The sequence below is a fragment of the Macaca mulatta genome, chromosome 5, assembly GCF_049350105.2.
Source record: "Macaca mulatta isolate MMU2019108-1 chromosome 5, T2T-MMU8v2.0, whole genome shotgun sequence".
Lineage (NCBI taxonomy): Eukaryota > Metazoa > Chordata > Mammalia > Primates > Cercopithecidae > Macaca > Macaca mulatta.
The window spans coordinates 49,035,265-49,061,126 of NC_133410.1; the positions used below are offsets into that span (position 1 = coordinate 49,035,265).

Here is a 25,862-nt window from a genome sequence, read left to right on the forward strand (position 1 = left end):
AAATACTTCCAGCGTCCCCAGCTACGATCCCAGATGACTGCACCTGAAGCCTAGATGTACTTTATCCTTTTCTCAGGTTGCTATGTGCTTGGCCTCTACAGAAAATAGAGGCAATGGAGTATTCACTTTTGTAGTCTGTTGCAGTATTTGAGTGTTTCTGTGTCAGGAGATGTTTCTTTGTGCTTGTTTTTCTTTAATTGTGCTCTTTGTAAAAGCAGAGAGCAGCTGATTACCACCCTCTTTAGTCAGAGTCACATGTGGAGAGACAGTGAGGCCATCAGGCCACTCCACTACCATACCCTGTACCTCACACAATACACATCTACACACACACAAAAACTCACATACACACACACCCTGGAGTCCACTTCCTCGACGGTGGTGTTTCACATGCTCAATCTGTGAAGCAGCATAAAATAGCTCCCTAGCTGGGCACCTGGGGATTCTGTTGACTGTGTGCCTTCTTGGGGATCTATAATGTATATTAGCATATGCAAGACTCTGAGAGGTTTTTGTAGGAAACAAAAAAGTTTACTTAGTTGAACTATGTTTTTGTTTTGTTTTTGAGACAGAGTGAGTTGCTCTGTCGCCCAGGCTGGAGTGTAGTACAGTCTCAGCTTACTGAAACCTCTGCCTCCGGGGTTCAAGCAATTCTCCTGCCTCAGCCTCCCAAGTAGCTGGAATTGCAATCATGGACTGCTATGCCCGGCTAATTTTTGTACTTCTAGTAGAGACAGGGTTTCACCATGCTGACCTGGCTGGTCTCAAATGCCTGACCTCAAATCATCCGCCCACCTTGGCTTCCCACAATGCTGGGATTATAGGCACGAGACCCTGTGCCTGGCCTGAACCATGTTTTTAAACTGATATGACTATAATCTTTTCCCTCTACTTTGAAACAGCCATTGTGTGTAGGCAGTCCCCTGCCACATCTTCCAAGATACGGGAAATCTAACTGTATAACATGATGGAAATTAAGCTATCTGTTAACCCTGAGAGTCTATCTTCACTGAGTAATGTAAATTGGTTCCTTAATCTGTTTTGTAACGTTTTAACTTTTGTACTTATTTAAATTTAGTTTTGGAGGATGGAATTTTTGCAAGTTCCTGAAACACCAGCTCCTGAGCCTGCTGAACACCTAGAAATGCAGGAAGACTGTCCAGAAGCACAAATAGGTATTTAATACTTTCTAAAAATGACTCAGTCGTTTTCACATTTCTTTTCTGTCACTGTGGATAAACTTATACCAAACAACATAAAGAGGAGCCCAAGGTTGGGCACTGCTTGGAGAAGCGTGGTTGCTGCCTGTTGTGTGATTCCTTTGAGCAGACATGCCAGGTTTTCTCTACTTCACTGGGCAACATTCGGTGTGGTGGTGTCTTGCGGTTAACTTCCACATTCCATACTAAATATAGCACTTAATTCCTGGAGTACCGAAGGCTTGGGCTTTCACTTCTGAAAACACAACAGACCTAGAGGGCATGCTGTTGTATAAGTCAGACAAGCTCTGCTGCACCCCAGCCCCACATTTGTTCTGCCCACCATGGGGCTGGCTCAGTGTGCATCACAGATACAATCGTGTTTGTAAACAATTAACAGAGGCAGACCAGAGTCCACCATCAGACTTGCTTACATTAGGGCATTAATTCACACTGAAGCCTGGTTACTTGTAGTACATTATTTGTAAAGCAATTTACAATTTTCCAGTGAAATATAGAGATAATTGATTTCTACCCAGAATAACTGAAAGCAATGCCATAATGCCAGGGTGAGATCTGCTTTGCATTGCAGTCTCCGAAGAAGCCACCCCCTTTGATGTAGAACAGTGGGTACAAGGAACTTCCTGGAAAGGAACAAGGTTTTAAGTTTGACCTTCAGATTGTTTCTTCATGATTGGCTTTTGTACACTGAGAATTCATTGTGACTTTGATGATGTCAGAGAGTTAATAAAGGAAACTTAGCTGAAGGACACAAGTCACTTCTCTATATAAGCTGAAAGTAGCTTTTACTTTCCATGCCAGAGAAGAAAAAAGATACCTTGGGCAGGACATTTTAATGCTGGTGTTATATTAGTACATGTAAATTTCTAATTACAGCCCCACCGAAAAGGTCATTTGGGTGTTTAGAGACATAAGAATTCAGTTTAATTCAGTAAGTGTTTGGGGGTTACCTGTTATATGTCAGATAGTGAATTAAGGGAACGAGTGAGAAGTGGGTCATTTTCCTTTCCCTTAAAAAGCTTTTAAGTAAATAACAGTGGAAGATGATATGCATGAGTGAGATAGAAGGGGTCAAATTCAGGGTGGTAAGATATTTGTATGTCTTTATTGTGGGCAGTCTGGCAGAAGTGGCAGAGAGGGAGAGCAGCCCACAGAAGAACTGGACAATGTGGAAGTGGTGAGATTTGTGGGCACTTGCTGGGGCGAAATGTAAACAAGCTAGAGGTTCACTGGAAATTAAAGCCGCTTCCAAAGCTGCTTGTTTGCGGACCTCAGAGCTCATGATCATAAGCCGTTGGGGTGAAAACTTCATTCACATTAGTCCAGTAGACCCCTACTGAGTAGGAAGCAGACAAAGTATTTGTCTTGCTAAGAAAATAACTGTGGTGGGCCCAGTATCCTCAGGAGTTGGTTCTAAGACCTCCTTTGGATACCAAAATCTGAGAATGCTCAAGTCCCTGATATAAAACGGTGTAAGTAGTATTTGTATAAAACCTACTAACACCCTCCTGAATACCTTAAATCATCTCCAGATTACTTGCAATACAATGTAAATGCTGTGTAAATAGTTGTGATATTGTATTGTTTAGGGACTAATGACAAGGAAAAAAAAATTCTGCACATGTTCAGTAACAGACACAGTTTATTTTCCCCAGTACTTTCCATCTGAGGTTAATTGAATCCATGGATGTAGAACCCACAGAAATGGAGGGCCAGGTGTACTTGTTTCTTATATATTTTCCCTCCAGTAGACTTTATTGCAACAGAGTAGAGAGTTGATGTGAAGAAATGCGCAAAATAACAGTGAAAAGAGGAAGAAGAACTAAATTCCAAAGTAAGGCTTTCATCAATAATTCACTAATCTTTAGCCAAGTGTTGTGGCATGCACCTGTGGTCCCAGCTACTCAGAAGGCTGAGGCGGGCAGATTCCCTGGGCTCAGGAGGTTGAGGCTACAGTGAGCTATGATTGGTCCACTGCACTCCAGCTTGGGTGACAGAGCAAGATACATGTCTGTAAAAATAAGTACATAAATAAAAATTAAAAATAAGATAATTCACTAACCTTTCAGCCATTAACCACTGTCTGCAATGGTCCTTCTCTCTACCATCTTGTAGAAAGAATATCCAAAAGTAGCCGGGCGCGGTGGCTCACACCTGTAATCCCAGCACTTTCGGAGGCCGGGGCGGGTGGATCATGAGGTCAGGAGTTCAAGACCAGCCTGGCCAACATAGTGAAACCCTGTCTCTACTAAAAATACAAAAATTAGCCAGGTGTGGTGGCGGGTACCTGTAGTCCCAGTTACTTGTGAGGCTGAGGCAGGAGAATTGCTTGAACCCAGGAGGCAGAGGTTGCAGTGAGCCGAGATCATGCCACTGCACTCCAGCCTGGGCAACACAGCAAGATTCTTTCTCGAAAAATAAATAAATATATATATATATAGAGAGAGAGAGAGAGAATATCCAAAAGTAATCTTTTAGAATGACAATTTCAAGAACTTGGGAGGCACAGAACTGTTAAAGGAGTCCAGAAAAGGGGGAGAATACTTTGAGCTGAAGGAATTAGGTGATTTAGAGACAGGAATGTTTAAGCTGTGCCTTGAAAGCTAGGTGACGTCGGAACACACAGATTGGGAAGCTGGGTCTAGGTGGCACCAGCAGCATGTGAGGAAGCTCACCCTTGGAGGAGGAGCAGGTCTGCAGGGAGAGAGCTGGAGTGACACCGTCTAGCTGCAGCATGGCAGGGAGTGTGCGGCAAAGGCAGGTTCTGGCCAGATTGTGGGAGACTGAATTCCAAGTTAAGGATTTTGGCCAAAGTTTTTAATAAACTCTTTCAGAAATCCTGCTTTTTTATTTCTTTGCTCTGTACTCTAGCCAAAAATCGTGGCACTTACTTTCTTTTTTGTTACACTTAGCTTAAAATATTATGTCTATAAAGGCTTATAACTGGGAGAAAAAAATGCTAGTAGAACAAAGCTGGGTGTAACTTTGGTGGTTCTGTATGTTCCAATTATCTCAATGCTTCACCCAGGGCAGGAAGGCCAAGACGAGGACAGCAGTGATTCAGAAGCAGATGAGCAGAGCGTCAGCCAGGATCCTAAGGACACTCCAAGCCAACCCAGCAGCACCAGCCACAGACCCCGAACAGCCTCCTGCCGCGCAGCAGCTGCCTGGTGTACTGACAGTGGCTCTGATGACTCCAGACGCTGGTCGGACCAGCTCAGTCTAGATGAGAAAGACGGCTTCATATTTGTGAACTATTCAGAGGGCCAGACCAGAGCCCATCTGCAGGGCCCCCTTAGCCACCCCCACCCCAATCCCATCGAGGTGCGGAATTACAGCAGATTGAAACCTGGTAACTTGAAGTCTGGTATCTATTTCTCACTCCTTATATGTTTTGTGAGGGTCGGTGGATTGAGGCAGTGGGGTCTAGCTCTCCCTGGGCCCCACCCTGGATGTGCCCTGTGACCTGGGCCACTCACACAAAAGGCCTCTTTACACAGAAGGCCTCTTCAGTTTCTTCTAGTGTAAAGTGGACTTAAAAATTCTATCCTACAAGGGTGTTTGCAATATGCTGGGCATCTTCTAAAGAAAAATACCTCAAACAAAAACTGCATTTATTCACAACTCATTAAATCACGCAAGCTAATTTAAAATGAATAAATAAAACTGCATTCACAGGTAACTTTGCCCAGAATAGAGTTAGAAGCAAGGTCCTCAGTTGGAGAAATTGGATGCATCTGCTTGCACTGAAAATTTCCCCTTCTCATTAGTTTGTCTCCTTCAGTGAGATATTTCTTCAGCCTGACCCATGTTAATATCAAGCTAGATAGCTTTACTTTCAACCAAGGCGGCAACTGCTGAGAACTGGAAAAGCTGCTGTAGCTGTATGTTGAGGTACCCTAAGTTTAAGGCCACCGTCGTAGAGTATTTCTCCCCAGTACTGGCTTCCCTCAGTTGAGTATGTTGTGTCCTCCACTTCTCCACTCCAGGGTACCGATGGGAACGGCAGCTGGTGTTCAGGAGTAAGCTGACTATGCACACAGCCTTTGATCGGAAGGACAATGCACACCCAGCTGAGGTCACTGCCTTGGGCATCTCCAAGTAAGTGTCAGGCTTTTTCCAGCTCCACTTCCCATCTGAGTCATTTGGTTAGCCAAGGGCCATATACTCCAGCCTTGTCTTTGGGGAAAACAGATTTTATTTGTATTATCATACATAGCTCAAAGAGATAAATTTGAAGAAGAACCCTGTCAGTGTGTAGATATTTTTCTTTTCTTTTTCTTCTTCTTTTTTTTTTTGTTTGTTTGAGACAGGGTCTTGCTCTGTTGCTTAGGCTAGAGTGCAGGGGCACAATCACAGCTCACTGCAGCCTCAACCTCCCAGGCTCGAGCAGTCCTCCCACCTCTGCCCCTCAAATAACTGGGACTATAGGCGCGTACCATCATACCTGGCTAATTTTTGTATTTTTTGTAGGATGGGATTTCACCGTGTTGCCCAGGCTAGTCTCAAATTCCTGGGCTCAAGTGATCTGCCCACCTCGGCCTCCCAAAGTGCTGGGATTACAGGTGTGAGCCACCGTGCCCATACACTGGATTTTAATTCTGAATTTTTTAAAAAAGTGAAAAACTGCTTTTTCTGTTCTTCAAAGATATAGCAAGGGTGATCCAAAGAAAATTGAAATGGAAGTGTAAATTTGGGCTCAATTCAGTTTTTGTCTGTTTACACATACATCCCTGAGTGAATCAAGGAGTCTCTCCGGGACCCTTACCAGCCCTGACCCCAAAACACACATCCACCAAAAACCAGAGAGCCTCGAGAAGGAGATCACAGACAACAGAAGCCTTCTATACAATGACCTCCTCTGTCATGTCTCCTGCAGGGATCACAGTAGGATCCTCGTTGGTGACAGTCGAGGCCGAGTTTTCAGCTGGTCTGTGAGTGACCAGCCAGGCCGTTCTGCTGCTGATCACTGGGTGAAGGATGAAGGCGGTGACAGCTGCTCGGGCTGCTCGGTGAGGTTTTCACTCACAGAAAGACGACACCATTGCAGGAACTGTGGTCAGCTCTTCTGCCAGAAGTAAGATAAGATATCTGCTTTTTGAATTTACATTGAGTAAGCTCTAAGGATGTTAATTATGTCCTACACACAGGTTCTGATTGCCCTGGCATCCCCACTACAGTATGCCTTGTTAGTATGAACCAGTCTTCACTTTTTCTGTTCTTCTTTATTACTACAATTAGGAAATTTTTCTATCATACAAGTCACAAACACCTTGTCATCCATGACACAGAATGCACGTATGCTAATATTTCATCATATTTAATTTGGAGACCTGTGTGTGAAATGTTTCTGTAAACACTATAGATACATTTTAAGTATCTTCTTTGCACCCTTCACCAATCACACCCATTCTCCATGTTGTTATACTTTCAGGAGCATGTGTTGCCTCTGTAAACATTACATCATATTGTTTTGGTGTTTTCAGCTTCACTTTTCAGCTTTATATATAGTATACTGTTTTTACCCTTCTGTAACTTTCTTACTCAACATTGTCTTTGAAATCCATTTATATAGATAATTTATTCTAATATATTTATTTTAACTATTGTCGGTTGTTTTAATTATATGAATTTATCACCATTTATTTCTCTTTTGATGCCTTCTCAGGGTTTTTTTTTTTTTCTATTAGTACTATAAATAATGCTACAATGCATATCCCTATAAATGCCCTTCTAATACACAAGCTGGAATTCCTCTAGAGATGGAATGAAATTGATAGAATACAGATTTGTTCTTGTTCTTAATTAGATATTGCCAAATTACTCTTCAAAACAGGAGTGCTAGTTAATACTACCTCCAACAGGACATGAAAGTTCTCCAAATTCTTAGTCATGCTTGGGACTGCCAGACTTTTTCCACTTTTGCCAATCTGATAGCTAAAAAATAGTGCTTTGTTGTTTTAACTTGCAATGCTAGTGAGACAACATCTTTTCATGTTTGTTGGCTATTTGGGTTTCCTCTTGGGTACTTTGCCTTTTTCTTTTTTTTTCCTTGAGGAGTTCTTTTATATATTCTGTGCTGTACACATTTGTCTTTTATATATCTTACAGGTATGTTCTGCCAGTCTGTGGCTTGCGTTTCAACTTTGTATATGTTTTTTCTGTCAGACAAGTTTTTAAACTGGTTGTAGTCACATTTATTACTCTTTATGATTTTTGCTTTTTTGTGCCTTAAGAATTCTTTCCCTGTCCTAAGATCACGAAGATAATCTTATTTATTTTCTTTTAAAGGTTTCAAAGTTTTATTTTTCACATTTAGATCTTTAATTCATTTGTAATTCATTTTGGGGTATGACATGAGGCAAGGATCTGTTTTTCCCCCATATGAAAGGTCAGCGGTCCCATGGCTGTGGATTTGGTTGATAACTCTGTCCTACACCCGGGTCCCAGATACATATCCACAGTCATTACTTTTCTGCCAGACCACAGGAAGGATTCCATGGACAGTATACTCTAAGGCTTGTATTGCCTTACTCCAGAGATGCCTTCAGAGAAAGCATATTATTCTTAACTTGTGTAATTATGAGGCAGTTTCTGAGGTTTTGTAAGCAGCATTGGCTTACTGGTGTGGGCATAGTCTTTGGGTTTACACTGACCAAATGCTCATTGTGCTGCTTTCTGTTGCCATAATGCCAGCAAGTTACCAAGCCTCTCTGAGCTTTGGTTTCTTCATCTGTAAATGTGGGTAAGAAGACCAGTCCTCTTAGAGCTACTGAGAGAATTAAATGAGATCACATGTATGAGTGTTTTAAGGCACCAAGTTCAGAGTCTGGCAAAACAGATGTTCCATAATTTGATTCCTTAAACCTTTTCTGCTGGGCAGTCTGGTTCAAGATGAGGGACCCAAAATGTTGCAGCCAGCCATTTCCTATGGGAATTTCTGTGGGGCTGGCAGAGGATTCTGTCTAGTGGCTCTGTGCTTTTAAAGGCCTGCTGTATAAAACCTATAATGGGGCTGGGCATGGTGGCTCACATCTGTAATGCCAGCACTTTGGGAGGCTGAGGTGGTCTAATCACCTGAGGTAAGGAGTTAGAGACCAGCCTGGCCAACATGGCAAAACCCTGTCTGTACTAAAAATACAGAAATTAGCCAGGTGTGGTGGTGTGTGCCTGTAATCCCAGCTACTCAAGAGGTTAAGTGAGAGAATCACATGAACCCAGGAGACAGGGGTTGCAGTGACCCGAGATCATGCCACTTCCCTCCATCCAGCCTGGGCAACAGAGCGAGACTCCATCTCAAAAAAATAAATAATACATTTTAAAACCCATAATGGGTTTTATAGAGCAGGCCTTTCAAAGCACAGAGCCATATAGTCTTTCTTTCTTTCTTTCTTTCTTTTTTTTTGAGACGGAATCTCACTGTGTCACCCAGGCTGGAGTGCAGTGGCGCGATCTTGGCTCACTGCAACCTCTGCCTCCTGGGTTCAAGCGATTCTCCTACCTCAGCTTCCTGAGTAGCTGGGACTAAGGCATGCACCACCTGCCCGGCTAATTTTTGTATTTTTAGTAGAGACAGGGTTTCACCATATTGGCCAGACTGGTCTCGAACTCCTGACCTCATGGTCTGCCCACCTCAGCCTCCCAAAGTGCTGGGATTACAGTCATGAGCCTCTGCACCCGGCCCATATCTATATATATCTAGATATAGATATAGATTTCTTGAGATGGGGTCTTCCTCTATCACCCAGGCTGGAGTGCAGTGGCATGATCACAGCTCACTGCAGCTTTGATCTCCCAGGCTCAAGCAGTCCTCCCACCTCAGCCTTCCAAGTAGCTAAGACTATAGGCAAGAGCCACCACACCTGGCTAATTTTTGTATTTTTTGTAGAGACAGAGTCTCACTATGTTCCCCAGGCTGATCTCAAAGCTGTGGGCTCAAGCAGTACCCCCACCTCAGCCTCCCAAAGTTCTGGGATTATAGTTTTCAACCTCCACACCCATCATATTAATCTAGTGATTTGTGCTAGCACTTCCGTATGTCTGCTGGCACACATCTGTTCTTTGTCATGTTTAATTTTCAAAATATTGTTTAATTATAGGTAATTCTTTAAATTATCCATTGCTATTAAATGTTGGATGGAAGCTTTATTGGAAACTGACCAAAGAGTGATAAGTTCCGATGAAGCAGGCACAGAAGGAAGTGCTGTCCAGAACACACAGCCTGTGGTCTCTATGGCTGAGAGCTGTTGACACTCCTCAGGGTTCTCAGAGGTCCAGGGACAGTCCTTTAAACCCATAAGCTTATAGTACTTAATTTACTCTCTAGACACTTTTACTGGTAGATTAATGGACTAAACATAAATCTCCATTTCAGGGACAGGTACAGTGGCTCACATCTGTAGTCTCAGCACTTTGGGAGGTCAAGGCAGGAAGATCACTTGAGGCCAGGAATTTGAGGACAGCCTGGAATGTACTGAGACCCCATCTCTTAAAAAAAAAAAATTTTTTTTTTCCATTTCCATTTTAATCTTGTGAAAATCCAAGCCTAAAGTGATTTAATACCACATCCTGAGTCACACCCAGCTTTATTCCAGGAATAGGAACTCTGAATACTTCTTAAAGAATTTGAACATCTCTTAAGAGTAGTCTGCTTCAAAGAGTTCCAGCAAGATAAATAGGAAATGAGGGTGTTGGGACTGGAAAAGGAAAGCCAGTCTAACTGTTTAAGAAATGATTGAAGAGTGGATCAATCAAAATGTTTAAAAGCACAATGGAACTTGATAGTGATCAAACTCATATTTCTCTTGGAAATTAGAAGACTCACTAATGAGTTATTAGTAATTCTCTTGGAAGTAGATATTCATTAGTGAGTCTTCTAATTTCCACTAGTGAGTTTTTCTAATTTCCAGGAGAAATATGTCAAGCTCCAAGTAAAGACACTGACATACCGTATTCCCAAGCTTATAGGCCATGAGAATTAGTCTGCACAGGTAGAATGGCCTCACATCGATGTTCAGACACCTTGGCCTCATTGTGTAGGAAAATCTTAACTCTGTTTTTTTGTTTTCATTTTTTTAAATTCTCATCAGTCAAAGAAATAGCTTCCCTGGTTTAATACTGCATTTCTTCATAGACTGAAACAAATAATACAGCTTTCCTTTTAGTCCTTGTTCAGCCACACAACACAAACCAGTATGGCCTTTGGCATTTTACTGCAAGCTTTCCATTCGATTATTAATATTCCAGAGCCCATGATCAAGCATGGAGGAGACCAATAATTAATTGACTTTTCCTTTCCTTTAGGTGCAGTCGATTTCAATCTGAAATCAAACGCTTGAAAATCTCATCCCCGGTGCGTGTTTGTCAGAACTGTTATTATAACTTACAGCATGAGAGAGGTTCAGAAGATGGGCCTCGAAATTGTTGAAGATTCAACAAGCTGAGTGGAGACCACGGTCTGTAGACCCCTTCCCGATTCTCCTGTCCCAGCTTGGAAGGCATTGAAAACAGTCTCCGTTTACACATCTCTTCATACCACGTGTTTGAAGTGTTAAAATTCAAAGGGATCATTGAATAAAACGGGTGTAGAGTACAGGAATGGGGCAGACGTGATTCAGGTGAACAGCACAAGAAGAATATGAGGTGGTTCCTAGAAGCAACACTTTCCATCTCCAATTCTCCCTGATGACAGTAGCTGTCTCCAAGAGAAATATCCTCACTTATTAACTCTCTTTTCTTGCATCTCATTTTTATAGAGCTACTCATCCTTATTTGGAAAAACCAACAACAAAAAAGGCTTTTAGAAAATGGTTGTAAATCTGACTTCTTTGCAAGTAACTGTATATTGTAAATAGGTATAAAAGGCCTTTTTTCTAAATAAGGACTTAACTGCCTGTAACATGAAACTTCAAACTAAACCACTAACTCAATGAACTACTTATGGTTTGTCTGACATCCCTCACTTACCAATTAATTATAAATATGTTTTTTTAAATCCCCAAAGACATTATCTGTGGTCTTTTTTTCCTTTCAAGCTCAGCCTGTGTGCCTGATGTCATTTCTTTCAAGTTGCCCACAGTATCTCCATTTAAACTAGGCTAGTAACCAAAATAATGTGGACCTTCTTTAGGAAACAGCGTGGGAGAATAGGAGTCCAGCCGTAAGATAAACTGGAAATATTTGGGTGTCTTGTACCTGGCTATGCACCACCTCAGTGTTGTTCCTACATAAACAAGGCCCCTTTTAAACTTGTATGTGGACTGCTGTTTGGTCAAAGAATACCTTGTTAGCATTGCAGAAAGGTGGTCAGATGACCAATGCAGTACAGGAAACAGCCCTGTCTCAACTAATGGAAATATATTTGCATGTAACCCAAAATTAGCTTATCTTGCATAGAACATAATAAGTATGTGTCTTTCGTGACACGGATGTTCTACTATAGCTTATTTTCAAAAAAGGGGTAAAAAAAGGAAAGAAAAAAGTGTACAGAATTAACATATAAACTTTGTTGTGAAACTGAATCATGTCAGAACTGCTTAAAATTAACCCTTACCATTTAATGTCATCTACCTGAAAACAGTGAGATTTATACTGTATCAATGTCTATTTTTTTGTTTTTGCTATGAATATAATTACAGTATTTTAATATTTAGTTATTTAATTTGTTCTACTAGTTGGATACAGAACACACAAATCCAGGGGGATTAAAGCTGGAAGGGGCTAAGAGATTAGTTTACAGAGAAAAGGCTTGGTGGTGGGATTTTTTTAAATGTGTGTTATGTACATATATATATAAATATTAAAAAATGAAAGTTAATCTAGATTTTAACATTTTCAGAAACTTAGTGATAATATTATGAACAATTCTAAAAGCCCTGTGATTTGAAAAATGTAGAATCATTAATGGCCCAAGATAGGCCTTCACACCCTCACAGGTGCGAAAGGAAAGGCCTTCACATCCTCACAGAGGTGTCATGCAAAGGACAGCGGCTTTGGCTTTTCCAACTTTCCGTCTTTAGGCCCTGGTGAGAGGCACACTTATGCACTAAAATGCACATATATGCACATGCATTCAAAAATAGGCATTTGGTACAATGGTGATCTTGTACCTGATGGGCTGAAACCAGCTTAAGAACAAATTTGTTCTTCCTGATACGATAACTAGGTCTCCAAGAGAAAATATAAAGGCTGCTTTAGTGCCTTACGCTTACTAAATTTAAATCTTTATTTACCTGGGTTTGAGCCTACAGACTATTTATGATTACATATCAAAATTGATTAAAACACTTCCATTTCTAAAAGTTCAAATATACTTGTTAATAAAAGGATTATCGGCATTAATACTTTAACTTAAAGAAAAGTTGTGTTCTGTTTTCCTTTCTGTGTCTTACTCCCCCCACACTGTCCCTCCCCCATCACCATCTTCAATTCTAATAAATAATGCTGATGTTCAACACTTGCAGAAATTGTGCTATCACGTAACTGTGGGCCTTGCCCCTGTGTGGCCCTCTAGATGAGTTGTAGCAGTGTTATTCTACACTTTTTAAAAGAAGCGTCCTCCTTTTGCCCATGAATCATGTTTACCCCATACCCAGTGGCAGAGGTGTTCTTTAAAGACTTGAATATATGAATGTGTGTGTGTTGTTACTTAAAGGTTATTCCTCTTTGTAATAGGAAACTATATGAGATGAACACTTTTAAACTTTCCAACACAACTTTCATTACTAACCTTCTGACACGACTTCCATAACTAGAAGGTGGAAACCAAAACCCTCATGGTAGTATTTCCTCTGGCAGCTGGTGCTGTGGGCAACTGTTTTGTTCAATCGGGTTTCTTTTCTTTTTGCCTCTAATGCAGAAATCAATAGAATCACTCACACATACAAGTACACTCACATAAACTAATTATTTCTCTGGATATCGTTCTGTGTTCCATGTAAATTTATTTACCAACATCTATTGTCAACATGTACATCTACCTTAGTGTGGTCTGCATTCTTTCTCTGAGAGTACCTCACAGGGCTCCTGCCTGATCTTCGTAGTTTGTTCATTCATCCATCTACCTGTTCATTTGTTCATCCATGTATTCTAACATTTGTGTGTAGTGTGCAACTGTAATGTCATGCTTTTGAAGAAGAGAATAGCTGCCCATAGCAGCCATCCGTCTGGATAATAGCAAAACACTCTATAGATAAGTTATTTTGCACTTTCTTATGTATAAAGTTGGTAGAAACTTATTTTTGCTTTGTATCATTTAAATACATTTTGTTTTGGTAAATGAACTGTGTATAAAATATTTATGCCGTTAAAACTGTTTTTAGAAAGTATTTTTAATTTCAGCAAGTTTGGTTACTTGTTGCATGACTATTAACACAGCTGACTTTTTGTGTCAGTGCAATGTATATTTTTTGTCCTGTTATTAACTTGTAAGCCCTAGTAATGGCCAATTATTTGTACAGCAACAGAAGTAAATTGAAGATACTGGCTAAGACTGGATTGATTGTGGACTTTTATACTATATTGCAGAAACCAATATGTTTCTTGGTTATGTAAAAGACCTGAAGAATTACTATCTAGTGTGCAATCTGTGATATCTGAATGTTCATTGTATACTTGTCTCTGATGCAAAAAGGTAGAGTAACACAATTACAATACATGATTAAATGCAATAGTCCAGGTACTTAAGTAATTTTTTTTCATTTCAAATAAATACCCACTATTTACCACCAAAAGAAAGAAAAAGAAAAGTTGTTAAGTCAGTTATTCAGGGAAGGAAAACAAAACAGAGATCTAATAACTCCCTAAACTTTATGTAGTTCTTTTCTAGTTGTAAATACTTCAGAAGCACCTGCATAAGATTGCAGAAGTATTGGCTGTTAAGGTTCCAGTTCCAGTTCTAGTTTGACCCATCCCTAAAAATCAGGCTTTCTGCAGTCTGAGCTTCTCAATTGTGCTGGATTCCCAGGGCTAATGAGTGTATGTGGGTGGCAGTAAGGAGAAGCAAGCCCCTTCTGGGAGATGTGATCCTCAAATTTGACTGGACCTGTAGAAAAAGACAGGTCTGCATGGTTTTTGCTCTTTTTTCCTGAGCTTTATTCTCTAGCCAAAATATTGTGAAAAGTAAGCAATAGTGTGTGTATATATATATATATGTGTGTGTGTGTGTGTGTGTCTCTTGCACCCATACTATAGTCACAAAAGGAGTATTCCGGTGTCCCCCCTCACCTGGAACTACAGCAGCCGCTGTTAGCAGCTAGTCTTTCCAGTTCAGCCTTCAATCTGAGAGTGTTAGAACTCACAATCCATTGTTCTTGTTATCAGCTTGTTTGGTTTTAAAATACCCTTTCCGTAAAGAAGAGTTTTTAAGTTTATTTAGGCTGTTTTGATGATTGTACTTTTTCTAAAGATGCTAAATTCATTTTAAGCTTGAATAGCAGAGCCCCAAATTTGAATATATTTTGCTTATTACAAATTTTACCTTAGTGCAACTCCACTTGAGTGGCAGAAGATGAAGGAATGTGAAGAACTAAAACAATACCAATTTCTTTAAAATTTTTTTTACAAATGGTAAAAGAGAAAGCTTAGAGCAGTTCCCATATTATTAATGCTTTATTACTTACAGTTCTAGTGATGGGTTGCAGTCAAGGATGGGCACTGCAGAATTCTCAGATGCAGAAATTCAGAATTTAAAAGAACAACCATGTAAATGATTTTCAGTGAGTCCCTTGTCTGCCATTTGCTTCTCATCTTCAACAAAATTTTCCCTACACACCTCACTTTTGACCATTTGATGGAATTGGCCCAGCACTTGGTTAGTTTTTTGCTTTATGAATATTCTCATTTCCTCCCACCTATTATAAAGCTCTTTTATTTTCTTTTACTTTTGCTAGAGACAGCATCAAGCCAAGCTACCACAATAGCATGGTGTTTTGGAGATCCCTGAATAGGAATTACCACGGAGGCTTCAGTTCTAACCAGCTTGGGAATGTAGAAAGCCTCTTGTTTTAGCGCTCGCTCTCTCCAAAGGGTTTTCCTTTATCAGTAGCTGCCTGTGAGGATGGGAATGGTCTAAGATGGTGCTTCTTTAAACTTTTTGGTCTGAGAATTCTTTGATCCTTAAAAATTTTCAAGGACCCCGAACAGCTTTTGCTTATTTGGTTTATATCTATCAGTAGTCATTGTATTAGAAATTAAAACTGAGATTTAAAATATATATGTCAACTCATTTAAAAATAACAATGATAAGAGCATGATGTATTAACATAAATTATATATTTCTATAAAAAGTCTTTCCTAGCCGAGTGCAGTGGCTCACACCTGTAATCCCAGCACTTTGGGAGGCCGAGGTGGGCGGATCACCTGAGGTCAGGAGTTCAAGACTAGCCTGGCCAACATGGCAAAACCCCGTCTCTACTACAAACATACAAAAATTAGCCAGGCGTGGTGGTGCGCGCCTGTAATCCCAGCTACCTGGGAGGCAGAGGCAGGAGAAGGACTTGAACCCGGGAGGTGGAGGTTGCAGTGAGCTGAGATCTCACCACTGTACTCCAGCCTGGGTGACAGAGTGAGACTCCGTCTCCAAAAAAAAAAAAAAAAAAAAATCTTTTCCAAACCAAATTTTTTGCAAATCTCTTTAATGTCTGGCTCAATAGAAGACAGGTGGATTCTCAAGTCTGCTTCCGCATTCCATCTGTTGTGATACTTTGTTTTGACTGGATTTTTGGGAAAAGACACATCTGCATGGCTTTGGCTCGTTTCCTGAGCTTTATTCTCCAGCTATCATATTGTGAAAAGTGTGTCTATCGCACCCCTACTATAGTCACATCAGGAATATACTTTGTTTTGGTTGAAGCATGAAGAAAATCCAACCTCACACATGTATTGGTTGAAAAGGGGGTGAATATTTTTAATTTTTATGGGCTCATAAGTATATATTTATGAGGTACATGTTATGTTTTAATACAGGCATACAATGTATAATAGTCACATCGAAGTTAATAGAGTATTTACCACCTCAAGCATTTATCATCCCTTTGTGTTAGGAACATTCCAGTTCCACTCTCTTGGCTATTTTAAAATACGCAGTAAATTGTTGATTAGAGTCACCCTGTTGTGCTATCAAATACTAGATCTTATTCATTCTATGTGACTATATTTTCGTACCCACTAAACATCTCCACTTTCCACCCTCCTCCCTACTACTCTTTCTAGCCTCTCATAACCATCATTCTACTCTCTGTCTCCATGAGTTCACTTGTTTTAATCTTTGACTCCCACAAATGAGTGAGCACATGCAAAATGTCTTTTTTTTGTATTTGCCTGGCTTGTTTCACTTAACATAATGTCCTCTAATTCCATCCATGTTGTTGTAAATGACAGTATTTCATTTTTTTTATGGCTGAATAGTATTCCATTGTGTATATGTGCCACATTTTCTGTACCCATTCATCTGCTGATAGACTCAGGTTGAGTTCAAATCTTGGTTATTGCGAATAGTACTGCAGTAAACATGGGAGGGCAGGTATCTCTTTGATATACTGACTTCCTCTCTTTTGTGTGTATGCCTAGTGGGATTGCTGGGTCATATGGCAGTTCTATTTTTAGTTTTTTTAGGAACCTCCATACTGTTCTCCATAGTATGGAGAATTTATATGGAGAATCCATACTATATATTATACTCCATAGTATGGAGAATATGGTTGTACTAATTTACATTCCCACCAACAGTGTAGGAGGGTTCCCCTTTCTCTATCCTCACCAGCATTTGTTCTTGCCTGTCTCTTGGATAACAGCCATTCTAACTTGGGTGAGAGGATATCTCCTTGTGGTGTTGGTTTGCATTTCTCTGATGATTTGTGATGTTGAGCATTTTTTTATATACCTGTTTGACATTTGTATGTCTGCTTTTGAGAAATGCCTATTCAGATCATTTGCCCATTTTTTAATAGGATTATTAGATTTTTTTTTTCCTGTCGAGTTGTTTGAGCTCCTTATATATTCTGGTTATTAACCACCCTTGTCAGATGGGTGGTTTGCAAATATTTTCTTCTATTCTGTGGGTTGCCTCTTCACTTGTTGATCATTTCCTTTGCTGTACAGAAGCTTTTTAACTTGATGTGATCCCACTGTCCATTTTTGCTTTGGTTATCCGTGCTTTTGAGGTCTTAGCCAAAAAATCTTTGCCCTGACCAAAGTCCTGGAGAGTTTCCCCAATGGTTTCTTCTAGCAGTTTCATAGTTTTAGGTCTTAGAATTAAATATTTAATCCATTTTGATTTGATGTTTGTATATGGTGAGAGATAGGGAGTCTAGCTTCATTCTTCCGCATATGGATATCTAGTTTCCATGACAGGATTTATTGAATGGATTGTCCTTTCCTCAATGTATGTTCTTGGCACTTTTGTCAAAAATGAGTTCACTGTAGATATATGGTTTTATTTCTGGATTCTTTATTCTGTTCCATTGGTCTATGGCTATTTAGACTATTGTTTTTACACCAGTACCAGGCTGTTTTGGTTACTATAGCTCTGTAGTGTAATTTGAAGTCAGGTAATATGATTCCTCCAGTTTTGTTCGTTTTGTTCACAGTGGCTTTGGCCATTCTGGGTACTTTGTGATTCCACATAAATTTTAGGATTATTTTTTCTATTTCTGTGAAGAATGTCATTGATATTTTGATAGGAATTGCATTTAATCTGTAGATTGCTTTGGGTAGTATGGACATTTTAACAACATTGATTCTTCCAATCCATGAACATGGAATATATTTCCATTTTTTGTGTGTTCTCTTTAGCTTCTTTCATCAGTCTTTTACAGTTTTCATTATAGAGATCTTTCATTCCTTTGGTTAAATTTATTCCTAGGTATATTACTTTATTTGTAGCCATTGTAAATGGGATTACTTTCTTGATTTCTTTTTCATATTGTTCACTGTTGGCATGTAGAAATGCTCCTGATTTTTGTATGTTGATTTTGTATGCTGCAATTTTACTGAATTTATCAGTTCTAATTTTAGGTTTTCCCAAATATAAGATCATACCATCTTCAAACAAGAATAATTTGACTACTTCTGTTCCAATTAGATGCCTTTTCTTTCTCTTTTCTGATTGCTCCAGCTAGGACACTATGTTGAGTAACAGTGAAAATGGGCATCCTTGTCTTATTCCAGATCTTAAAGGAAAGGCTTTCAGTTTTTCGAGCTAGAATATTATAATTGCTTTTTCAGATCATTGCTTCTTAAGTCGTAGTTTTAAGTTTTTTAATAGTTTAAGTTTCTTAAAGATTAATTACTACGTGGACTCTGAAATGATGCCAATGAACTTCTCATATTATTATGACATTAAAATCCATGGATCTGTCTTGCACTTTGAATTTATTTTTTTACCCATCCATAATTTTACAGCATCATGCATTGATCATTTAGAAAATTATTTTTAAATCTTGATTCAAGCACCAGAGACAGAAACAGTATATGTAGAACTTCTAAATGTTGACGTATATCATTAGATAATACCAAAAAATCACATTATCATATACATTAAAATACCACCAGCTGTATCAGAAAATTTTAAGTCATAGTGACAGACACAAATTCTACAAAAAATTATTATTTTTGCTTAAAACCTAAATTGTTATCATTGGCAATAAATACTGTCTGCTGTTTTCTTTGAAGGGACAGGCTCACTTTGTTAATATTTGAGAACATACCATCCATAGAACTGTAGCTTGTCAACTGTTCTTTCAATAAAAATAGTATTCCATGAGAAAGGAAGAGAGTTCAGCTCACAATTCAGTCACACAAGTGCTTCTCTTTGAGACAAATGTTGTACTTCAGTATGCAGGTTCTTTATGGGTACTTCTCATCTTGTGTCACTCTACTTAAGGGCCAAGATTTAATAAAAGTAATAATTTTTATTGCTTCTCCAAGGTCATTCTTAAGTCAAAGAGGCACTTGTGTTTTTACTGCAAGTGTTTGATTATGAAGAATATGATCATTACTACTAGTGGTTTGGCGCCACCATACTAAGGTTCCAGCAGTTCTACCCACCACTGCTTTTGTACCTCAATAAAAATATCAATGCAGCGAAAGGGTAAATAGTGTTTTAGTAGTACTGTGAAAATCTTGCAGACCCTCTGAAAGGGTGTCAGGTTTCCTGGGGGCCTGGAAACCCCTTGAGAACCACTGGTCCAAGAAGACATGAGATGAGGCTACCTAAATTGTAAAGTAGCATGCATGCAATCTCATTCAGTAATGATATTCCTAATTACTAATCCAGTGCTTCAACTGGGCTCCCATTGAAACCTCCCAAGAGCAAGACAAGGCCCTATCACATTGAAGTGTTTTGGCGGCCACCCCCAGCTACTGGGATACAACCTCTACAGCCCAAAAGCAGCTGGGGTTTCAAATAAGGACTTTTGAAATCACATTATTCAAGGCACTAAAATTTTGATAATGTAAAAGAAACTGCTAATACTAATCTTTTAATATTAGATACAGTTCTAACTAGTATAATAAACTATCAGGAGAGTCAGTCTGGGGGCTAAGCTCCCATTGTACCACTTACTGTGTGACCTCAGGTGAGTGACTTAACCACTCTAGGTCTGAGTTTCCTTATATGGAAAATTTGTATTAGGATACCTGCCCCCAGAGAATTGTTATAAGGATTCGATGTGGTAATATATATAGGAAGGGTAGTGCCTGACAAATATGTTGTCAGTACATTCCAGTGTTAACTCGGAAATACGAACATAAAAGGGATGATGCACTGAAACATCTGAATGCCAAATGAACGCCAATGGCAGCGAGTTAACCTTCAGTCAGATATACAGGAGGCAGAATGCTAGAATGGGAAGGGCTCTTCAAAGTCATCAAGTCCAAGCCCTCATTTAGCACGAGAGGGAAGGGGTTCATACAGGTGTTTAGTGTTCCCAAAGCCAGGCTGCTTTTTAGGTAGAATTCCCAGCTCTGCTCCTAAGCATCTGACACCCAGGCCAAGGCTCTTTACAAACAGCTCCCAGTTAGTATTTCCCAATTTTCTTTTAGGTGATTACAGTGCAAGTGTACTTTGGATGTTATTTCAATATTATCCGTGCATAATTATGCCCTTCTTTATCAAGAAGATAGAGCATCCGAACTTCAACCTTGGCCTTCAGCTATCATGCTTCCTGCTCAACAAAGGCAAAGAAGAGTTGCAAGCTGCATTCCAGTACAGAGGACAGAGTTAAAGAAAAACAACTTGTTTAGGGTCTTGCCCTCAGGCCCTACTACAAACTTCAAACAAAAGCTATATCCTAAAAATGTTATTTCCCGGCATAAAGTTTCCCTTCATAAAAGGAAGCCACTCCTTTGCAAACTGACTCAAGAAATTCACCATGGAGCAAAGGTGAACTAAGCAGTCTTTGGTTATAAACTTGAGGATCCTTTGAGTCTGCTGCTGGCCGATTCTGCCAAGAGGAAAAAAGAAACCAAGTTCTCCTAAAGCAATGTTATCAAGTGTGCTGTGGTTCAAGCTCCAATCTGCGAATGTTGATGTCTTTTTCCTTCTAAGGTAGCAAATCTGTGTTTGTGCTAATACATACTTAGCTGGGCCTTGAAGATGATTTTTTACAATGATGTAAGTACCCTCTCCAAGAACTTTTTGGCCTATAAATGAGAGGCTTGCCTTCATGCAGGTTATCTGTAGATTTTCAGTAAGTGTATTCCATTCCTTACTGTTTCTAATTCAGTAATACTCTCTTCCACAATATGTTTTCTTTGCTCTGCACTCCCCATTTTCATATCATTGTTATCTGATCTTTGTCCTTTTTTGAATTATTGTATGACACCAGGCCTTCCTGGGAGGTCCTTCCCTATTCCCCCTTGTTCACTCCACTGCCCCCACCCCGTGACCCGCCACTGCATTCCTGGTCTTTTGCAAACTTTTGTCCTGCCTTCTTGCCTGCCTGCCTTTTACATAGGTGTCATGCCATTGATTTTCCTCTTCCTCTTTTAAACGTGGACTCCTGTCCAGCCTTTATGTTTGCTGTGATATACTGTGAGTGAATTCTCCTTAACATGGTTCCCCCCTTAGTTTGAGGATTGGGTGTTGTGATTGGGTTTTGTGACACAGCAGTCACCGTGTGTGTGCTGCAATTGCCCATTCCGTGTCAAGCCCTGCAGGGCTCCTCACCTTCTTACCCCTCACACCCTCTTCTATGTCCTGGGCTAGGGCCTCCTCTGCCACAGGGCCATGCCCTGACTGCCCTCTGCCTGCAAGGATCCTACTCCAGGTGTGCTCCTCTTCCTCCCTCACCTCCAAGTCTTTCCTCAAATGTCACCTTCTAAGTGAGGCCTCCCCTGACCAACCTACAGTATTTACAATTGCAATTTCCCTCCCTCTGACTTCCTCATAATCACCCTTCTCTGAGACCCTCTATAAGGTGCTATACTACTAGTTCTTTCTGTCTCTCTAGCAAAGGGTAAGCTACATGACCACAGACACTTTTGTCTGTTTCACTCACTGCTGCAGGGAGTTCTAAAACTGTATCTGACAGAATGGCTACTCAATAAATGTGTTGAATGAAGGAATTAGAGGCAGCCCTCGATTTGCCCTCAATGGTAATGCAATCTGTTTTTGTAAATATCTTACATCATCTTTCTTGTGTTGAATTTGAGCTTTCGAATACCACATGCCTGAACACATGTGCTTGAAATGCTCACTAGGGTTTGGTTTTTATTATTCTTTATTTTTTCAGACAGGGTCTCTCTCACCCAGGCTGGAGTGCAGTGGCGCTATCATAGCTCACTGCAGCCTTGACCTCTCAGGCTTAAGCCATCCTCCTGCCTCATCCTCCTGAGTAGCTGGAACCACAGGTTCAGGCCGCCCAGCTAATTTTTTTTTTAATAGATGAGGTCTCATTATATTGCCCAGGCTGGTCTGAAACTCCTGGGCTCAAGTGATCCTCCCACCTTGGCCTCCCAAAGTGCTGGAATTACCGGTATGAGCCACCACACCCAGCCTAGGGTTTGGTCTTAAACATTCAAAGTTTCTCATTCTTTGAAGATACCTTGAGCAAGGCACCCTCTGCCTACGAGAATCACCCACCCAGCACCCCAGGATAGAAGCCACAGGGTCTTTGTAGCAGTGCCAGAGAAGAAAGCCTCTTCCCCTCCTTTTCCTAGTCCAGCCTAACTGGGGAGGACGATATATTCCAGGGCAGCCCCCACCCCTCAACCCTGCCCAGCAGATGGATCCAGGAGGGGCTACTGGACCCATTGTGGGGTTCCCATTTGGGGTCAGCTGGCAGCCCTTCCCTGTCCCATACCCAGTCCTAGAATACTCCCCCATCCCACCCCTGCCTTTTCACCATATCCCATCATTCAGATTCTCCAATCAGCTATTTTAACAACTTCAATACATAATTAACATACTGTAAAAATCATCAAGTCTACAATTCAGTATGTTTTGGTATATTCAGAGTTTTGCCACCTGATACGGTTTGGCTGTGTTCCCACCCAAATCTCAACTTGAATTGTATCTCCCAAAATTCCCACGTGTTGTGGGAGGGACCCAGGGGGAGTAATTCAATCATGCAGGCCAGTCTTTCCCATGCTATTCTCATGTGTGAATAAGTCCCACAAGATCTGATGGGTTTATCAGGGGTTTCCGCTTTTGCTTCTCTCTCATTTTCTCTTGCTGCCGCCATGTAAGAAGTGCCTTTCACCTCCTGCCATGATTCTGAGGACTCCCCAGCCATGTGGAACTGTAAGTCCAATTAGACCTCTTTCTCTTTTCAGTTTCCAGTATGTCTTTATCAGCAGCATGAAAACAGACTAATATAGTAAATTGGTACCAGTAGAGTGGGGCGTTGCTGAAAAGATACACAAAAAATGTGGAAACTATTTTGGAACTGGGCAAGAGGCAGAGGCTGGAACAGTTTGGAGGGCTCAGAAGGAGCAGGAGAATGTGGGAAAGTTTGGAATTTCCTGGAGACTTGTTCAATGGCTTAGCCCAAAATGCTGATAGCAATATGGACAATAAAGTCCAGGCTGAGGTGTTCTCAGAGATGAGGAAAGTGTTGGGAACTGGAGTAAAGGTGACTCTTGTTACATTTTAGCAAAGAGAATGGCGGCATTCTGCCCCTGCCCTAGAGATTTGTGAAACTTTGAACTTAAGAAAGATGATTTAGGTTATCTGGCAGAAATTTCTAGGCAGCAAAGCATTCAAAACATGACTTGGGTACTGTTAAAGGCATTCAGTTTTATAAGGGAAGCAGAGGATAAAAGTTTGGAAAAAATGCAACCCAACTATGTAATAGAAAAGAAAAACCCATTTTCTGGGGAGAAATTCAAGCTAGCTACAGAAATTTGTATAAGTAGCAGAAGCCTAATGTTAATCCCCAAGACAATGGGGAAAATGGCTCCAGGCCATATCAGAGACCTTCACAGCAACCCCTCCCATCACAGGCCTGGAGGCCTAGGAGGAAAAAGTGGTTTCATGGGCCAGACCCAGGGTCCCCATGCTGTATGCAGCCCAGGGACTTGGTGCCCTGTGTCCAACTTTGCTCCAGTTGTGGCTGAAAGGGGCCAATGTACACCTCGGGCTGTGGCTTCAGAGGGTGGATGCTCCAAGCCTTGGCAGCTTCCACGTGATGTTGAGCCTGTGGGTGCACAGAAGTCAAGAATTGAATTTGGGAACTTATGCCCAGATTTCAGAAGACGTATGGAAACACCTGGATGCCCCAGCAAAAGTTTGCTGCAGGGGTGGGACCCTCATGGAGAACCTCTGCTAGGGCAGTGCAGAAGGAAAATGTGGGATCAGAGCCCCCACACAGACTCCCTACTGGGGCCCTGCCTAGTGGAGCTGTGAGAAGAGGGCCACCATCCTCCAGACCTCAGAATGGTAGATCCACTAACCTACAGTTTGCACCATGCACCTGAAAAAGCCACAGACACTCAACACCAGCCTGTGAAAGCAGCCAGGAGGGAGGCTGTATCCTGCAAAGCCACAAGGGCAGGGCTGCCCAAGACCATGGGAACCCACCTCTTGAATCAGCATGACCTGGATGTGAGACACGGAGTCAAAGGAGATCATCTTGGAGCTTTAAAACTTGACTGCCAGACAGGTGTGGTGGCTCACGCCTGTGATCCCAGCACTTTGGGAGGCCGAGGCAGATGGATCACCTGAGGTCGGGTGTTTGAGACCAGCCTGGTCAACAGGGTGAAACTTCATTTCTACTAAAAATACAAAAAATTAGCTGGACATGGTGGTGGACGGCTGTAATCCCAGCTACTCAGGGGGCTGAGGCAAGAGAATTGCTTGAGTCTGGGAGGTAGAGGTTGCAGTGAGCCGAGATCGTGCCATTGCATTCCAGCTTGGGCAACAAGAGTGAAACTCTGTCTCAAAAACAAACAAAAACTAAAACACAAAAAAACAAACTTGACTGCCCCACTGGATTTCAGACTTGCATGGGCTCTGTAACCCCTTTTTTTGGCCAATTTCTTCCATTTGGAATGGCTGTTATTTACTCAATGCCTGTACCCCCATTGTATCTAGGAAGTAACTAGCTTGCTATTGATTTTACAAGCTCATAGGCAGAAGGAATTTGCCTTGTCTCAAATCAGACTTTGGACTGTTGACTTTTGGGTTAACGGTGAAATAAGACTTTGGGGGACTGTTGGGAAGGCATGATTGGTTTTGTAATGTGAGGACATGAGATTTGGAGGGGTCGGGGTGGAATGATATGGTTTGGCTATGTCTTCACCCAAATCTCAACTTGAATTGTATCTCCCAGAATTCTCATGTGTTGTGGGAGGGCCCTGGGGGGAGGTAAGTGAATCATGGGGGCCAGTCTTTCCCATGCTATTCTCGTAAGTCTCACGAGATCTGATGGGTTTATCTGGGGTTTCCACTTTCATTTCTCTCTCATTTTCTCTTGCCACCACTATGTAAGAAGTGACTTTCACCTCCTGCCATGATTCTGAGGCCTCCCCAGTCAGGTGGAACTGTAAGTCCAATTATACCTCTTTTTCGTCACAGTCTCTGGTTTATCAGCAGCATGAAAACAGACTAATTAATACACCACCATTGTCACAATCTAATTTCAGAATATTTTCATCACCCAAAAAGAAACCCCTTACCATTAGCAGTTACTCCCTATTCTCCTCCTCCTGCCCCCAGCCTCTGCCAACACACTAATCTACTTTGTCTATTTGCCCAATCTGAACATTTTATCTAATGGAATGATGCAATATGTGGTCTTTTGGGAATGGTTTATTTCACTTAACATTTTTGAGCTTCATCTATATCACAGCATGTATCAGTGTTTCATGCCTTTTGACTTCCAAGTAGTAGCCCATTGTATGGATAGACTACATCTTATTTATCCATTCAGCACATGGTGTTTAGCTTGTTTCCACTTTTTTACTATTGTGAATCATGCTGCTGTAAACATTCATGTTCAGGTTTTTGTATGGATGAATGCTTACATTTCTGTTAGGTATATACCAAGAAATGGAATTGTTGGCTCATATGGTAACTCCATGTTTTACATTTCGAGCAGCTCTCAGACTGTTTTCCAAAGCTATTGCACCATTTTACATTCACACTAGCAATGTATCCAATCAGTTTTTATTCTCAGGGAACAGCACCAACCAACCTGTCTC

The 25,862-nt window shown here is 40.9% G+C and overlaps 1 protein-coding gene across 16 annotated transcripts in view; it reads left to right on the plus strand.

Annotated features, from left to right (window-relative positions):
* Positions 1-13,710, plus strand: part of WDFY3 (WD repeat and FYVE domain containing 3) — a 308,235-nt gene extending 294,525 nt beyond the window's left edge. For all 16 annotated transcript variants that reach the window (XM_015138363.3, XM_078002624.1, XM_078002623.1 and 13 more), the window contains 5 exons: positions 1,079-1,175; positions 4,249-4,572; positions 5,210-5,321; positions 6,100-6,297; positions 10,524-13,710. In XM_015138363.3, the coding sequence (XP_014993849.2) occupies positions 1,079-1,175; positions 4,249-4,572; positions 5,210-5,321; positions 6,100-6,297; positions 10,524-10,647 (855 nt within the window). In that variant the 3' untranslated portion in view covers positions 10,648-13,710. The remainder of the gene's footprint in view (positions 1-1,078; positions 1,176-4,248; positions 4,573-5,209; positions 5,322-6,099; positions 6,298-10,523) is intronic.
* The last annotated feature ends 12,152 nt before the right edge of the window (positions 13,711-25,862 follow it).